Source organism: Teleopsis dalmanni, chromosome 2, assembly GCF_002237135.1.
Source record: "Teleopsis dalmanni isolate 2A chromosome 2, ASM223713v2, whole genome shotgun sequence".
Lineage (NCBI taxonomy): Eukaryota > Metazoa > Arthropoda > Insecta > Diptera > Diopsidae > Teleopsis > Teleopsis dalmanni.
Window position 1 is genome coordinate 191,724,523 of NC_051847.1, and position 20,057 is coordinate 191,744,579.

General features: G+C 29.1%; 1 protein-coding gene across 1 annotated transcript; it reads left to right on the forward strand.

The window, feature by feature from the left end:
* Positions 1 to 2,722: 2,722 nt before the first annotated feature.
* On the forward strand, positions 2,723 to 19,628 carry LOC119676447 (chaoptin-like). Its single transcript, XM_038087686.1, has 8 exons — positions 2,723 to 2,731; positions 6,301 to 6,431; positions 6,797 to 6,956; positions 14,566 to 14,829; positions 15,436 to 15,535; positions 15,603 to 15,892; positions 16,000 to 16,146; positions 16,206 to 19,628. The coding sequence occupies exons 1-8, from the start codon at positions 2,723 to 2,725 to the stop codon at positions 19,245 to 19,247; spliced, it is 4,143 nt and encodes a 1,380-aa protein (XP_037943614.1). The 3' UTR covers positions 19,248 to 19,628.
* The last annotated feature ends 429 nt before the right edge of the window (positions 19,629 to 20,057 follow it).

Consider the following 20,057-nt stretch of genomic DNA (forward strand, 5'->3'; position numbering starts at 1 on the left):
GAAATGAAGAGTTTGCTAAAGATTAAGATAATCCATTAAGATAAATTCAAAGTTATTTTTAGTTACATATTACAATTGGCTTTTTCTTTGCCTTTATCTTATTCTCACTTTACAATATCTCTATGCAACTGCACATCTCAACTTGCAGACTGCAGCATTTCTCTACCAATGTAAAATTCTGTAAATATTTTAATATCCTCTCTGGTTTGTGTTAGAAATCTGTTTGAGACTGCCTTGGATGGATTGATAATCTATTAACCTGTTTTGTTGTTTACAGTTTATCCAGAGACTCTGGTTTGTGTTAGAAATCTGTTTGAGACTGCCTTGGATGGATTGATAATCTATTAACATGTTTTGTTGTTTACAGGTTATCCAGAGACTCTGGTTAGTGTTAGAAATCTGTTTGAGACTGTCTTGGATGGATTGATAATCTATTAACATGTTTTGTTGTTTACAGGTTATCCAGAGATTCCTACCAAAACCTAATTAAATTTAAAAGATTGTAAATTAACAAAGAAACTATTTAATTCAATTGTTAAGATTTTATCAATTAAATCGTGTTTGAAATTGTATCTATATATTGTCAATCTATATATTATCAATTTAATAAAATTAAAATTCTTATATCTAATAAGCTATGTTCGCATATATAAAAACTTAACATAAAAACAAAAAAACACAAAATATATAATTGAAAAGAACTAAAATTTTTCAACCAAAATAAATCTTTTTTATATAAATTCAATAAATATGGGTCATATGCTTAACTTATCAATAAAAGGAATTTTATTCCGAAAACAAATATTAACTGAAATTTTTAAACAATCGTGTTAATTTATATTGTATCTGTTCTATTTAGAGATACATTGTATGTAGATGTATACTACATCAGCTAACAATATATTATTTAAAAAAATATTTTATCTTATTTGCAAAATTTAGCTGTAAAATTTTTTTATAACATTATATTTAATACTTAATTTACTTTCATTGAATTATACAAAGAAATTTAAAATATGTTTAAAATTCTATTCGAAATTGACGGACTATTCTTCTTTTTGTATTCTTTGTTAATATAAATTTTTATTTTTATTCAAACTCACTTTCTTCTTTGACCAAGACAGTTGGGGTCAGAAAGTTGTTCTCACAATAATTTATGAAGAAAAATGCGGCCACTGCTATGAGTACGACGCGCACTTGACATGTAACAACTCAATTAAAACGGTAATGAATTTTCCACCAAATAAATCCCAATAGAAAACCCATTTATATAGAAACACAATAGATATACAGAAAAAGCTATGATGACCCAAAATCACGTTTTTTAACGCACTAAAAACATTTATTTTCGAGAGGAAATGCCTTGTGCAAATGCCACACTTCAGCTGTCATGTCAAGTCTTATACACACTTTTTTGGAAATAATAGTTAATAATAGTTAATATAGTATAAGAAAGAAATAAGCATTAAAATTTAGTTTTATTTTAATTTTTGTCATTATTTTATTTCACTTTCTTATATAAAGAAATTTTACACATTCTACAACTATATTATATATTTAATTGTACAAATATATTATAATATAATATATATTTAAAAATAATAATATATTGCTTTGGATAGTTATATTTATTATATTATGTATTGGTTTTTTTTATTTGGTTATTAATATATATATACAAATTATTTTTTATTTTAAAATTAATTTTATTTGTTTTATTTAAAAAAAAGACTTTATATTTGCTTTCGATAGTTAAATCTATTCCTTTTTATTATTTATTATTAATAATATTATTTAGTTATATATTATTCATTATTTGGTTATTAATTTATATATACAATTGTATATATATGTATATATTTATGTACACATTTTACAGTATATGTTTGTCATATACTACAAAAAACTATTTTTAATTTTACTTAGTTTCTAAATTCATAACATTGCCTTCAGTCATTCTATTTATCAATACGCCAAACATTCCCAAATGAACCACTCTTATCTTCCGAACATCTTCCCAGTTACCGTTTCGTAAATCAAGAGTTGAAAACCGTTGCGCACCAGTTAACGTATCGCAGGTATCACCAATCCTTTTATGGTTCTTGGTCTTCTGGATTCTATCTAATAGCATAAAATGTTCCATAGAAGCTTTTTATAAAGACAGGCTTATTAAAGACTTTTTATAAAGTTCTAGTTTTAATTTAATTGCTTGACTATTCATTTAACATTTTTATGGAACTACTGTAGAACTAAAACCCATATTGAAATATATATAATAAAATAATAAAAATAATAAAATAATATATAATAAAAAAATAATAAATAAAATTTTTATATAGTTTAATTTTTGTTATTTTCTAAGATTAAAAAAACAATTATAATTCATTGTTTTGCAACATGGGTATCTCTGTGGAGGGTATTGAAGCTTCCAATAAACCTCACTTAAGTTTTAAATTTTAATTTAAAATATATATTATTATTAACTGACGATTGAAAACCTATTATAATTTTATAGTATATATAAACTCTTACAAAAAAAAAACTTTATAATAAATCAAAAAAAAGTAATTGATTCAATTTTTTCATAATTATGTAAAAACTATAATTTAATAAGTTTTCTTTCCATCAACATTTTCAATTTTAAAATAAGTTAATCTATTAGCAATCTCAAAATCTCACAAATATTTTTTTTCTCTCCTTTCTTTGATCTCAACGCCCCAACATGTCTGGCGTGAGCTGTTGCATTCATCGATACGCTTGAATTAATAATTCAAGACTGTAATTAATGAAATTTTTCAACCGCATAGTACAAAATTAAAAAGAAAATAACAGTTGTTAAAAAACGAACTGAAGTCAGAAAACTTAAAGCTTTTCAGTTTTCGTAATAAGATTTTCAAAACATCTATACAAAACACTTTGTCCATGGGGAGGTAGATTAACACTTCATATCGGAGTCTGCATTTTATAGCTACCGCCCATATGTAAATTACTTTGCAAACTGTTGCTTAAGCATACCCACCGCTTCACTTAACATAGTGTTAGCAGAGATATAACATAATCATGTAAATGTTATCTCTGATATTTCATTATAAGAAATTTTTGAAGCAAAACAACTGAAATTAGGACAGATTCCCTGCTAAAAAAAAAGCCGTTGCATTTTAAAAATTTCCATGTAATATTTAATGCAAATAATTAAATAAATTAATTTTCATAAATAATTATTTGCATATTATGTTAATAATATCATAGCGTATTTTATATTTTTTCTGTTATTTTTGTAAGACATTTATTATCAATAAAATTTGGACTAATCATTTATTTTTAACAACATTTTTGACATATTTGTTCATAAAACGACATTATGACTTCATATTTTTTCATTTCAAATTTTTAAAAAAAATTTTTTTCTTCATGTATTACTCGTATATTGTGTGTGCAGATACAATCGATTTATGTGCATTACAAAATATTTGCAGTTTGATTTATTGCAAACACCGCTTTGCTGTCGTTTTATTGCCAAAGTGCAACGTACGTACGCCATGGAATTGCGTAAAGCGCACATGTGTATGATGTCAAAATCTTGAAAAAATAATTTTAAATAAAATTTTTTAACTAAAAGTTTTCATACCAGCTCATGTGAATTTTATGAGCGGCAACACAAAAAACATTTAAATTATAATTTCCTAAATTTCGACATAAACTTCAAATAAGCATCTACATACCATGCATAAGCAAATTTGGCACCTCGTATCGTATAAGTGAAATAAATACACGGATATTGTATACTGTACCCATACTTAATTAGCACCAAGCGTACCTAAAATGTGCAGCTTAAAATTGTAATTTAATAATATACTCCACTAAATTCCTTTAAACCTTCAAAAATAAATTAGCAAGTGAATTAGTTACTTTATACAGTTTTGTTTTTTAAGTAGCCAAACCAACATTTTTTACTTCATAAAATAGTTAAAGTGCATTAACCCACACTAAAGTGCATTTTTCGTACTTGTGAAATAATTAATTTTCAAGACTATATTGCATTTTTTGCTATGGTAACTAAAGCTTATATCCTACTTGTTATTTTTAAAATTGAAAATATTTTGCACACAAAAAAATTTTCTTCAAAAAAATGCATCCTATTTCATGCCATTTTAATGGTACTAATTTTTCTTTTAATTTATTCCTTCACTTCTCGGTTCGAATCTTGTTCATCGTTGCTACTTAACATTTGTTATTGTTTTTATTGTTTTTGTATGGTTTAACTGCGTGTATGCCTAAATAGGAATGTCCATAAATATCAACATTACTGAGGTGTGAAATAAATCACTGCTGCTGTTTTATTATTATTACTGTGGTTAAATTTATTTTCTTCCTTAATATTTTTTGGTATTTTAGTACGGAGAACATAACCCGATAATTAAATATGAATCAATTCTATTACAATAAAAATTTTCATTTCGAAATGCTACGATATTACAGGTTGTAACGCTTAAATGAGTTACTCACATACTTAAAAATTTACGGGTGATGCTATGAGTGTTCAATATAATAGTAGATACGTTAAGTAAGGTTGAGAAGGCGAGTGATTGTTATCAGCACTTCTACTCGGGCATATATTGCCCATTGTTATGCTCTTAAAGATTATGCCGCGAGAGGCGTGTTGTTATCTTCTATCGTTATTAAACCATTTGGTGTTCGAGATGAAGTTGAGTGGATCCGATATGCTTTCGTTATCTCTTTCGTGATATTCAAAGGACGAATTGTACTTAGTTTTTTCGATAACATATATCTCGACCTAAAAGACGCTGCAAGTATTAAGAAGTCGATAGGACTGTCTTATCTGCATATCTTTCAAGAAGTAATATGCTCCAAATAGCAGATAACCAACTTTAGATATTCACAGTTGGCAGTTACATGTTGAAGTTGTGGTTCAAAAATGGTAATCGGGTCATGGTTTACCATTGAGCAACTATACATTATATATAATTAACTACACATTCTATTGCTAAAGCTAAAACAAAATCTTTGTGGAGTCGATTTTTGATTATTGATTCAACAAAAATTTCGATTCTTTCCGCCGTTTTATAAAATAATATAATAACATATATATAATATAATATGTAAAATAATATAATACGCACTCTTCTAGTTCCATCCCAAAAGAGAGTTTTTGTTGAAATTTAACAATTAGAATTCGTTGATATTTGTAATGAGACAAAATGATCGGTGTGTAGGCCATTGTATACCTGTGTATTGATCAACGATCTTAGCAACTGGAAGAAAATGTGTTTAAATACAACTCTATTAGTTACTATTAAGGAAATATCATCATCGATTCTTGATTTAATAATGATCACTTTCATATATCGTATCGTAATGTGAACTATAATTTACAGGCTTGAAATTATTATTACAAGATATAATACAATACTTTGAATCTGACACTGAAAAGAGGAACCTTAACAGTTTTAAGCCTAAAAATGTCTTCTAGGCCATTTGAACTATTAAAAGTTTGGTTAAAAAGCCATAGAAAGGCAATTTACTCATTTTACGGCAATCCCAGGGCACATCGGTGTTATTATCCTTTTTTTAAAATTGCTTTACTCCGTGGTTATCTACCGAAGCTTATATGTAAGGGAATATAAAATGGATATGTTATCCAGTTTATTTTTATTAACTATTTTTGCAATAATACTTTTGAATGTTCAACGATCGCGAAGAGCCATAATTTAGATTTGCCAAAAAAAACTTGACGGCTCTGATTGATCAAGCATTACATAGACTTCACATGTGATTTTTTCTATTCTGAAGACTTAAAATAAAATCGTTGAACGATTTTAAGACCTTATAAAAAAGTCGTAGTAGTATGATTCTCTATTAGAACTACTTTGCAAATAAAAAAATTTTGATTAATAATTGATGGTGTGTTTTTTTAATTATGTTTGAATACTTTCTAGACTAATACTACTAATAGTAGACTTTCTATAGCTATTCTTGAAGGTGTTCCTTTTGTAATCTATTATATTCTTATCTTAAATTACTTTATAAGTGATTAATACAATAATATTAAATAAAAAAATTTTAGTAGACTTTTTATACCTTTTCTTGAAAGTATTACTTTAAATTACTTTATAAGTGATTAATACAATAATAACAATAAATGAAAAAAATTTTTAGTTGACTTTCTATACCTTTTCTTCAAGGTATTCCTTTTCTAATATATTTTATTCTTATCTTAAATTACTTTATAAGTGATTAATGCAATAATAATAAATAAAAAAATACTTTTTTTCTTTACAGATGCACACATTTAACCATATCAGACGAATACGACACCTCAGCACATTTCTCTTACTGTTGCTCTATTTATCACAAATCAAAGCATGGCGACCATGTCCAGAACTGAGTCCAGCTTTAAGACTACCCTGCAGGTAAATTGATATTAATATTTAACAGTGATAAAATCAAGCAACTGTGACGTCATATACATAAACATAAGCATAAATATGATAATAAAAAAAACTATTATTTAATACCACAAATTGATTTAGTGAGAATCAAATTACAATTTGTCATAAAAATCAATGAAGCAAAGTAGATAAATTCTTGAAAAAAATTTCCGCATTTGTCGCCAATTGATTTTTTGTCTCTAGTGCTAGTAACTACTACACAATCAAATATATATTTATATTTGTATTTATAATTATGATATAATTTTTATTATTACTAAAATTTAAATAAAAATTTACAATTGCTTTTGTGTTAACTAATCTATAACAATTTCTTGTAAAATCAGATGCAATGTCGTGCCATTCGGTTCGACTGGACAACTTGGAGCTGTGGCAATGGACTGTGATCGTGTTGTCTTTCATGGTGAGGCACCGCAACTGCCTTATGGTGCACCGATTGTGGCTTATTCACAACGATTTAGTGGTCAACAAGTTTTACCGTCACAGGTAAGTGAGACGTAAGACCGTAGCAAAAGTTGCGGATAAAACTGGGTGTGTGAGACTTTTTTTCTTGTAGCAAAGAATATTCATATGAGTTTCAGTTATCAAACTGGTATAAATAAATAATTTAAAAAATTTTTTTAATTAAACACATTTTTTAAAATATGTAGATAAATAATTTTAATAATAATTTTAACCTTTTGCGGCTGGGAAAAATTTATTGAAAAAATAAAAACTTACAAAACGAGACTGCATTTGTTTATTCTACCAATCCCAACAAATTATTTTCATATACATTTTCGGCTTACGATATCCATAGACCAAGAAACCAAAATATATGTATTTCCATTTCGAATTGTTCAAAATTGAAGCCAAGGTCAAGCACCTTTGTTTTTGCACTAAATATGGACGCTTAATTGTTTTGGACAGGCAAATTATTGCAAATTTTTTAATTACTTTCAAAGCTTAGCATTTTTTTGGATTTCAACGAAAGGAAATGATTTAATTACTATTTTGTCTTTGTTTTTGTTGGCAAAAATTACTGCAAAAAGATATTTTTATTGTAGTTTCCGGTAGAAGTAAACGGCATATTTTTCTTTGTAATTAAAGTGGTTATATAATTGATAATTGCTATATGCAACAATTATATAAATATATTTCTGTATTAATATTTTGATGATTTTTCTTAATTTTGTATTTTTTGTATATACATTTTTTATTAAAGTGAAAGAAATCATTATGACTAATTAATTAATTAATTATAAAAATTTATTATTAAAAAAACTTAAACACATGCATTTTTTTTTATTATTACAAAACGAAGAATATATAAAAATTTTACTTTACGGAATCAACACTACTATCGCCAGCTAGAAATTGCACAAAACCAGGCTCTGAGAAGACTTTTCAAAGTGCCATGGTACATTAGGACGCATGACATCCTCAGGGACCTCAAGATTGATCCCATAAAAAATACACAAACGATAGAGCCCTGAAATTATTTATGAAAACTGATAGACTTACCAACCCTGCGTTATCGAATCTCAGAATGGTTTCAGGCTCCTCGGGGAGGTATGCAGATCTGAGGTCAATTATTGTCTGATGAAGTAATAAACAATAAACCAGTCAAGGCGTAAAGAGGGATTTTGAAAAGAACTCGAGTTAAGAAAGAGTAAAAGTGTTCAAGTACATTGGCTCAAACAGCTTCAACATAATAAAGTAATAAATTTGTACCTTCCATTAAAAGAGTGTCATATAAGATAGTAGGTACTACTATGCGAATATCTAGCAGAAGGAATTGTTATTCGATAATAGTTTATTAATGATAATTACTATGTTTAACGTCTTATCTAACACAAGATCTTGAAGTTTATCTAATAACTCCGATTTTTTTTTTTGATTAGTCAAATTATACCTGATTGTACAGAAAATATTCTATAATGAAATGTCACTTTAACATTAGGTTATATTAGATGGATTTGATTTGATATATCTGCTGCTGATAATATTAATAATGCTGATGTCATATATGCAGCTAAGTCCAACGAGAAAGTAGAAGATTCGCTGTTACTGGAATAAGTTACATGGTCTTCTGCTTGAAGGAGTGATGAAGCTTTTGTATTACAGTGAACTTCAAATCATTTTTTATTTATTTCATCCTGAATCGTGATTATTTCAGCAACTGTCGGAACGTGCAAGTCACGATTAAGGTCGTTGTTATGGACATACCATGAAACATTGGTAATTGCTCTTAGGATGTTATTTTAATATCGTTGGATTATCTGCCGAATTGATTTAAATATCTGCTTGTATACCATTAGCTTGTTTTCAATTGACATAACAGAATGCCCAAGTAGCCACTTATTTGAGTTGACTTTAAATTTAGTTTTTCTTGAGTTCTGTGCACTTAAGATTTAGAACACATTGAACATGCAGATGGACCATCGGCATCGTTAGAAGATGTCACCTCCGATTTTATTACAAAGAAACATGAAAATAGATAAGAAAACACAATTTTAAATGTTAAGGAAATTAACTTATATTATATTATATATATATTATTGTTTCGAGTCCGTCTGCCCTCTATTGAGACAACAAAGGTTTCAAAGTAGAAAAAGAAGAAATGTTCAACGGGTTAAAAGCGCATTAGACAAAATCAAAGTTGTTGTTTTCAATGCAAATCATTAAATTTGAGAATGAGAGAAAAAACAAAAGCTCGATTCAAATTTATATATGAGAGACGTTGCTATCTATGCCTCTTGCTTAGGCAAGGCTATCTATGCCTCGTCACTTAGACAAAGTTGTTCAGTAATAAATATCAATGGTTTTATTGTTTATGAACAAATTATTACAATTTCTGTGACACTCTGCATAACATTTATTTTCGTCATAATCCAAAAGAAACAATTTTGACGAGCCCATGACTTTCTGCATAATATAACTTTAATGTTATAGATATTCCAACATCTCCTTATCCAGTTACTAAAGTTTCTATAAAGCATTTCTTTAGTTTTTATGAGAATCAAATCATTAAAATTATAAATTTAACGAAACTCTCCATCAAAAATATGTGTAGTTTAAAACAAATATTTTTATGTCCTAAGTATATAATCAATATTTTTTAAATATTGATATTGTTCATTTTCATTAATCAAATTTATTCACGGTTTAGTACCGAAACTGAACCGTACAAAACTGATATCAAAAACTGATATCATTACCAAAACTAAAACCGTAACTGGACCTAAAAAAATGCATCAATATTTAGCACACTTCAGAACTTGGTTATACAAAAGCAATCCTTTTCAGTTTCTTTAATAAACGAGACTGTAAAGTTCAAAATTAATTTTTATTTACAAAACTAAGTTTGTTTTTTTATTGAAAAATTTGATAAACTGTGCTTTTTTAAACAATTTGATATCTGATTCAAATCATGACAGAAAAAATGATTTATAACTAAAATACATAAAAAGTATTCACTTGGAACTAACTTTGAGGGTTAGAACAAAAACCAATATTTTTGGAACAAAAACCAATATTTTGCCGGATCGAAAAACCGGAACCGAACTGATGTATTGATTTTTAAATCATAACTTAAACCGGGCTGTTTTCTTAGGAAATAAGTTAACTAATTTTTATTAAATTTTATTTTTATTTTTTTTAATAAAAACAAACCGAAATGAAATACGAAAGCCGAAACGAACTTGATATATTATTTATTAAATAACTCAATTTTGATGCACTGATGTTATAGAAAAAATGTTGAGTATATTTGTTAGATTTAAGCTTAATTTTACTAACAAAATTTTTAAACCAAATAATATGTCAAATAATAATACCTTTATATTTATTCATTTTATATCCATCACTATGTATTGCAGTTTTGAAAATAGTTGGGACCCTTGTTCTATATTCTTAATTAGTTCGACGAACAGAGTTGAGATTGCTAGTGGGATATTTAACGGGTCACCATGGATTGCGTTATCATCTCAATAAAATGGGTCTGTCCGAAGAGATGGAGTGTCGACTCTGCTTAGAAGCAGACGAGACTTTCATTCGCATTCTCTGTGAATGCCCAGCCTTGATCTGGGTCAGGAGGAGGTCACTGAAGGAGAGGTGCTCTCCCCATCTGACAGTAAAAGGTCCTCAACGGCCGACATTCTGGCCTACATTCGGAAGGCGGAATGTCTTCTAAATGGTTAAGGTCTGTTGCAGCACAAAAGATCAATCTAGTCGGAGTGTTCCGCTTCGTTGGAAGCTAGTAGCTCATTCATTTCTATTCTATTTTATAATTAGCTCGACAAGATAAATCGTTCGTTTATCATTTCTTTATCAAATTATTTATCTATATTTCTACGATATTTTTACTTCATACATTTATTGAATAAAGTATTTGTTGCTGTAAAGCTAGACTTTCTTTGTATAGTGACAAAGAAGCTTTATTAAAATTTAGAGGGGTTTTTAAATAACAAAGAACGAAATAAAGTGTCACTAATTAAATAAAAATAAGTGACAATAAAACCTAGAACTTGAGCATTGAAAGTTTGTGCAGCCTTGGCTTCTTGTGGTTAAACCCGATTAGTCATCGCTTCTAATTTGACAGGCACGAGTTCTAAGCCTGGTACTTGCAGTCCAAACAAATTATATACGGACTTTAAACTAATTAAATAAAAATTCGATTATTCCAAAGACCACTGATGAAGAGTACTTGGCAATACTCGAAACAGCGTTGTATGGTCAGCCAAACTTCAATAAAATTAAAATAAATTTTTGTGTTTGTCCTTTATTTCTTTCTTTGTTATTCAAAAACCCTTCATACATTTATTAATTATTCAGTTATTCTTTCAGTTTTTATGAGAATGTTATAGTAGTTTATAGTATCTAAAACTAATTATGAAATTTTTATTATGGTTTGTAACAAAAAAAATGTTTTTTTTTTGGTGAAATAAAAGCAAAAGAAATAAAAACCAACATTATAGTAATTACACACTTTTAAAGATAATACTCGTATTCTTCACAAAAACCTTTCCCCACGCATTTTTCGTATCTGATTTCTTAAATTGCCTCCAGTATCAAAACCGACGATAAAAAAAAACTATCTTCACAATTTCACTTTCGCTGGTCAAAAATCTTTCCCATACCAAAAAACAGAGTACAAAAGCAGAAAAGAATATCACTGCGCATAAGACAAGTGCCAATGAAATTGAATTAACCACAAAATAATTACGAATAATTCAAGCCAAAAATTTAAGAAACAAGTTGCGCAGTTCATAAGACTTTCAAGTACTGCGCTGCGTAGATACATACTTTCCAAGTACAGATACAAGATAAATGAATACGAAAACAAAATAATTTAGTTTTAACAGATAAAAAAAGAAAGTGAAATTTAAGATTCTTTTCTTTTTGACTTTTATGAGTTTTAATAAAATTATTTTGAAATTAAAAAAACCAACTACCGAAAAAGGTGAAGGCGTTTATTACTCTGCCAAAATATTTCAAACCTAAAACCGCAGCAGTACAAGATATTCGCAAATTGTCACAGTTAACTATGAGGAGAGATTTTGTTAATTGATTAGACCAATAATGATAAATTGTTTGCATAAAAAAAGAAATATTCAGATAATAAATGAATAAATAAGTGGATGAAATTTATACCTTTGATTTTAATAAAAAAAAAATAATTTGTTAGAAAAGTATCTGTGCAGCAGTAAAAATGACTGTCTCAAGATGGCAAAAATCATCAAAATTTTTGTTCATAGAAATGTATAGATACTCAATTTTTGACATTTTCTCCTTTTTTTTTAAAGCAAAAAAAAATCAGTACAATAATTTTTAGTGACTATAGCACAAAAATTTGCTTTCATCAATTTAAAATCTGGTTACTCATTCTTTTTCATGAATATTTTGACTCAGTGAATAAAGTTTCAGTGAATAAAAACTTTCATTCAATTGTTACCGGTTTTTAACGGCTTTTGTACTTAAAAGGAAGGAAAGAAATATATAATTCCGGCTTATAAAAATAATTGAAATCTTAAAATATTTAATTACAATTATTGTACTTTATTTACTATAATAAAAAATATTAAATACACCATCTCTTTTATAATATCTTCCATTTAATGACCCTCAGTTAAGCTGCTTTTAGAATTAAGATGATTTAATTTCAGATATGTAACCACTCTATAAAGCTTACTTCCTTTTTATATCTTTAAAATATTTTATAACAATTTTTAAAACTAATAAAAAAAAATTGTTGATTGAGTTTTTGACTTAACTTCACATTTTATATAAGATCTAATTTTAGCAAAGGTTTAAGACGCTGCAGTTGCGATGTTTTTCTACAAAAGTCTATTGAGTAAAGTTATTTAAGCCTATAGGTAAAAACTTATATCAACCAACGTGAATAAATTCTACTGGCACAACCATTTGGTATTCTGTCAGTTAAACGTAATGAGTTGGAAACGCTAATGTTCATTAGTGGTTGCCGGTGATATAACAATATCACTGACATTTCTTATCACTTAAAATGTATGTTAGATCAGCTCTTCTTTCGTGCGTCCTCAGTTCCTCTACTTTGTGGCATTATTCGCTTGTGAATCTTCATGGTGAGATCTTCAACTAGACAAGCAGCTAATTGCTGCACTAGTATGTGATATATAACCTCCATTCAAAACGGATTATCTTCCTGTTTGAATAGGTACAAATATTATATGAAATATTAGTTTCCGCTCAGATGTTTCCCATCGTCCTTGCCACTAGTCTATATAGCGCTAATGTTATTAATGTTCTATATTTGAATTCATAGCAAAAATGTATCTTACGTTGAAAGAGGTCTTCAGACCTCTGTTCCACTATTATATCCTACATCTTCTTTTATATAATAAATGTGTGTTATAACACTGTACTTTAGTTTCTCGTTACCAGTAGCTTTTTTAAGTAATAAACTGATGTTATAAAATGTAAACATCTAGATAAATGAAATTGTAAACGACCAGGTATCACTTTTATATGGAAAAATTATTTAAATCAACTGAAAAAATTCTTTAGTGGAAATAGATTTATTATGAGTAATTGAAATGGCATATTTTTGAAGATTTCAAAACAATATCATAAGAACTTATATTAATTATAGAACTTCGTTGTTTTAGCATGTTTTTTTTTAATAAAATTATATATTAAAAATTCATTTTATTTATTAATAATTTGTTTTATAAATTTTGTAATATTATTTCGCACTCATTTTTTTTTAAAGATTTTTTCCCTATTTATCGTGCAAGGTTGCTCTGCAAATGACCACTAAAGCAAGCTACCTAAACACACTGCTTTCTTCGTTAAAAAGATATAAATTTACTAAAGTATAAATTATTTTTAAATATTTTTTTGGACTGAATATTTATTTTTTTGAGATCAGGAAATAATCTAATTAATTTAAATCATTTGGTTAAAAAATATCCTTTACATTGAAGTCAATAGACGTCGACATAGTAAAGATGAATACCCACTGTGCACCTATAGTATAGAAACTTGTAGTAAAGTAGTAATAAAGCACTAGTAGAAGTAGTATTCAAACTTTAAAAAGCAATACGATAGAACCTTATATTGAAATCTGTTTCTCTGCGATGTCATTGCTTTATTCTTTTCTGTATATGACTGAAGTTTTTTAATTTTTTTTCCAAAACTTCTCATAACTTTGCCATTGAATCTATAAGTTGAATTTATAGACGCCATCTGTGTACGGTAAGCAGTAGGTTGTATTCAAATATCTTTTTCCTAGATCAGTTCAAATCCACTATTACAGTGTTGCTATCCACTTCAATCTCTACATTTCTGAACCACATAAGTACTTCACTACTCTTGAGCGTGTAGCTTCCATAGACTACGAGATTTGCACCAAAAATTCTGAGTAATATCTTTTATCAAATATATATATGTAACAATTCTTTGGATGGGGCTATCAGTGCTGAAATTACAGCTTATGATCTGAAATTAATTACTAAATAAGTCACCAAAACTTTCAGAAAAGATGTCAAATGGCAAAACAATATACATATATAAAAGAGCTACCTTATCTTTTTCTGAATATTTTATAAAATTATTTTTAATTTTTTGTTTTCAGTATTTTGGTACTCTGAAGCTGCCAGTTGAAGATTTGGATTTATCCAACAATCTTATAAGACGTATACCCGAAAAATCATTTTATGGACTTAAAGAAACACTTACTGAATTGCGTTTGGCCAATAATCTACTTGGTGATAGTTTAAATCCAATATTCTCAACAGCAGAATTTCATCCATTAAAGAATTTAAAAATTCTTGATTTATCTGGCAATAAAATCAAGTCCATTGAAGAAGGATTGCTTAAAGGTTGCGTAGATTTAAAGGTAAGTGAAATATAAAAGAACTTAGAAATTAAATAAATATTAAATTAAATTTGTATATTGCTTGCATTTTTTTATATTTTTGAAAAAAAAAAAATAAATTATTATTACATTATTCTATTATAATTTATACATTAATGCACATCCGTCGAGTTAAAACTTAGCCATAGAAAGATGAGCTACACATAAATTTTATGAACATAAATTTTCCCATACATTGTCATAAATAACTTAAATAAAAAATATATAAAAATATGACGTTAATTTAAATTGTTTTACATTTTGATATAATAAATTTTCCCTACATATTACTTCGACTTTTCTAATATTATTCCAAAGGTATACAGGTATCCATGATCTCAATTGTATTGATAAGGAAGCAGTCATACTATTCATCATCATGACAACAAAAGTCTCTTTAACAACAAAACCGAAAGAACCAAATTTCCTTACTATACTTATTTCTATAATAAAAGTCCCTTATTACATATATACTAGCACTAATGCATGTCAATCTAATAAACTCAACTTACTATCAATATTAAAAACAATTATTGATTATGAAAAACTATTTTAGTCTGCAATTATATTTTATTTTCATATTTGTAGGAATTCTATGTGGATCGTAACAGCCTCAGTGGAGTACCTTCAAATTCAATGAATGGGCCAACTGCTCTGCGACATCTTTCCCTGCGGCATAACTTTATAAGTAAGTAAATCATAAACATATTTAAATTTTTACTCGCATACTATTCTAAAACGTATTATCTTTTCAGCTGCCTTACGATACGATTCATTTATAGCACAGCCAGAGTTGGAAATCATTGATCTACGTTATAACAATATCAAAATTGTAGAAGGTCTTGCTTTCCAAGGACTTCGCAAAATAAGAGAAATCAAATTGGCGGGAAATCGTATATCGAATTTAAATAGCGATGTCTTCGAAAAAATACAAACATTGCAAAAACTAGATTTATCCGAGAATTTTATAACACAATTCCCAGTTGTTTCTTTAGCTGTAATACCAAATTTGAAGGCTCTCAATCTGTCATCAAATATGTTACAGGTGAGTTCCATATACATAGCATATGACAACATGCCTCATCATATACTTATAAACCTATATCAATATTATTTATCATAATTTCTTATTTATTTTGTTTTTATTAATAGCATATTGACTACAATCATATGCAAGTAGTGAGAACTTTAGAGACATTGGACTTGAGCCGTAATGGTATTACCACCTTGCCACCAGGCACTTTTCGTGAATTGGCTATGTTGAAATTTTTGGACTTGAGTTTAAATTCTTTAAGAACAGTAAGTTATAATCTCCTACTATAATGGATATAATATTAATGTGTATTCTTTTTTATTAGATTGAAGATGATGCACTTGAGGGCTTAGATAGCTTACAAACGTTGATTATACGCGATAACAACATATTGCTAGTACCAGGCAGCGCTTTAGGTCGTTTACCAAATTTAGCCTCCTTACATCTGGACTTTAATCGTGTTGCTGCTTTATCCTCCGAAATATTGGGTTCCATTTTGGCCAGTGAAATTAAAACACTCACACTGTCACGTAACGTTATACGAGAACTCCCTGCTGGCAGTTTTCAAATGTTTAATAATCTTCGTACTTTGGATCTGTCCGGGAACTCTTTAGCCATTATTGGTGCTGATATATTTATGGGTTTAGAAACATCACTCAACGAATTAAAACTTGCACAAAATCGCTTAACCGGTTTGGGTTCTATACCACTAGCGTTAACAGAATTGCGAAGCCTTGATTTAAGTGGTAACAATTTAGCAGAAATCTCACGAAATATATTCCAAGGTTTGGAAAACTTACAATATCTAAACTTAAGTAACAATCAGCATATAGCACCACTACCAGCAGCATTAATTAAACCATTAATGAAATTGCAAGTCATCGATCTGAGTTATTGTGGCATAAAACAGCTCTCTGGAGACCTCTTTGCAACATTAAGAGATGTAAAACACATATATTTACACAACAATAATTTGCAAGAAATTAACGATGGTAGTTTTACTGATCTGTGGAATATAAGTTCCATTGATCTATCGAATAATCAAATTACATCCATAAGACCAGGTGCATTTGTTAATGTTATGAACCTAAAACGGCTTAATTTGCGTGGTAATCAACTATCTGCATTTAAAGGAGAATTCTTCAACACTGGCACTGGACTTGAAGAATTAGATATATCAAACAATCACTTAAGTTATCTGTTTCCATCATCATTCCGCATACACCCACGTTTACGTGACATACGTGCTGCTAATAATAAATTTAGCTTCTTCCCAGCTGAGCTGATATCAACGCTGCAGTATCTAGAACACATTGATTTATCTGAAAATCAATTAAAAACGATTGAAGAATTGGATTTTGCACGTTTACCGCGTCTGCGTGTACTTCTGGTGGCACACAATCAATTGGATATGCTAAGCGAAATGGCTTTCCACAATTCCACACAGTTGCAAGTCGTTGACTTATCTTACAATAATTTAGATCGTATAGGCGAACGCACTTTTGAGGGTCTAGTGCGTTTGGAGTTATTAAATCTAGAGGGCAACAAATTAAACGAACTTTCCGATTCTGTTTTTGAACGTTCAAAATTACAAATGCTAGAAAGTATAAATCTTGCATACAATAAATTTGATTATGCACCATTAAATGCTTTGCAACGCCAATACTTCTTCGTTTCTTCAGTAGATTTAAGTCATAATATGATCAAAACCATACCAGGGGATGATAGTATTATGGTGAATATCAAGCATCTTGATTTGTCCTACAACCCACTGTCTGATATAGCAGTGCATAATATATTAAATGAACCGAAAACAGTACGCGAACTAAATTTAGCAGCAACTGGCATTGAACACTTGGAAGCGTTAGAAACTCCATTTTTACAATACCTCAACTTGTCTGCAAACAAATTGCAATCTATTGATCCAGATGTGTTTCAACGTGCTACTTTACTGGAATCATTAGATTTATCTAGCAATCAATTAGAAAAACTAAGTGAACTGGCACCTGCATGGTCAAACTTAAACGTACTACAGAATTTGGATCTTTCAAACAATAGTTTCGAAGTGATAGCACAAGGTGACTTAGAAAATTTGAATTCACTTCAAACACTACATCTTAATCACCTACAAAATTGCAACCGCATAGAAAAAAATGCTTTCAAGCACACACCAAATTTGGCGAACTTGGAAGCTTTTGATTTACCTCTGTTAGGTTATTTGGATCTACAAGGTATTTTAGAGCTATTGCCAGGCTTAGAAAGCATTGACTTAGAAGTTAAAGATTCAACTATAGGCACTGAACAAATACAACCGGCCAAACATCCACGTCTAAAATCAATCGGCATACGTGGTGATCGTCTGAAGACAATATCTTCAGGTAGTTTAGCAGGACTCAAAAGTAGTGATTTAACCATAAAACTGCAAAACACATCACTGAATGCTTTACCGCCAGCATTACTGTTCCCGGTACCACGGTCAGCACATTTAACACTTGATATTGAGGGTTCTAAGGTAACAGTATTATTACCACAATTTCTAAATGCACTTGAAGATCGTCGTTCCAGTTTGCAACTGAAAGGTCTTTCTACAAATCCAATACATTGCGATTGCAATGCTCGTGCATTAAGGCGTTGGTTACCAAATTCTCATATGCTTGATGTAAAATGTCACAGTCCAGCCTATTTGGCAGGCAAAAAATTAATAGAAGTCGGTGATGATGAACTAACATGTGATCCACGTAAAATGACTACAACTACACAACGTCCTACGTCTCAACATATGTTAAAATCGTCATCACGCTTGGTGACACGCACAACAACAACTGAAGAACCGATGATTATTTGGAGTTTAGAACCCACACAGCCACCACCTATGAAAATTAAAACCAAAGCCCCACTCATGAAAGCACCCATCATTAGCAATGATGATACACTTATAATTGGAATTGTGGGCGGTGTTGTAGCTTTCATTGCCATACTTATTATTATCATTTGCATTGTGCGGCTACGCATGAGTAATGTAGAATATCATAACGCAGGCCCACCAATGATAGGTATACCGCCATTGCCATTAGGCCCTGGCAGCGTACCACTTAGTTACAAAGGTGCTCCCCCCGCAACTGCTCTGTATGCTGTGCCACCTTATGCGGCACAGAGCTACGCTACACTGCCTCATAAAGCTGCGTCCATACATCAGTCCACACAAAATCTAAATCAACGACAGGCGCAACAGGCGCAAGCAACCTATTCGACCATGTCACGTATGTCATACTTTGGCGGCAGCCAGCAACAACAACAACAACAATCATCATCACAAAACGGCAATCAACCATATATAATATATGCAGACGATAAGGCCTATAGATAAACTTAAGAGCAGGTTGCGACGTGCGCGTACTAGGATTAATCGCACTTACAGTCAGTTGCGTAACATTTACGTGACATTAAAATTTAATTAAATAACAAAAAATAAATAAATAAAAAATTAATTAATATGCACAAGACTACTTAACAAGAAGAGTTGTAAACTCTAAAATTAAGTTAAGTACACTTATGATTTGAATATAAAATTAGACTTCAAGAAATTGCAAAATACTGGAATGTATTGTTATATTATGTCCATTTGTAAATAATGTTTAAGATTTAGTTAATTCGTACTAATCATAATAAGTTTAAAAAATTTCGTTATTACAAGAACGCAATGCGAAATTTCTAGTTTTTATTTAATTATTTATAAGTTAATTTGTAAATTTTATGAGGAGTTCAATTATAATTAATAAAAATACAAATTAAATATTATTTATCTTAACTGTGTTCTCTTGGAGATTTCGCAAATGTAAATTATGTAGAAGTATTATATTGATCCTAGAAATCCTTTTAGACCTGAATGTCCATTGTATTGCCATAAAAATCTCAATATTATTTGGAGTGTTTGATAAAACAGAAAATGCCTCTCAAGGGGAAGTATTCTGAGTTATATTTAAGCCGATATGCACCACTTTTTAGCATAGGTTCGGCTATACTAGCATGATTGTGAACTCTAACAAAAATTTATTTTTAAATAATGTGGGAAGAATAAAAATCTCTTTTAGTATCACAATTAACTTAAATTCTATAAAACATTACTGTATTAATTAAAGCATTTTTCCACTATCTTTGCTAGCAATAAAACTTCAAG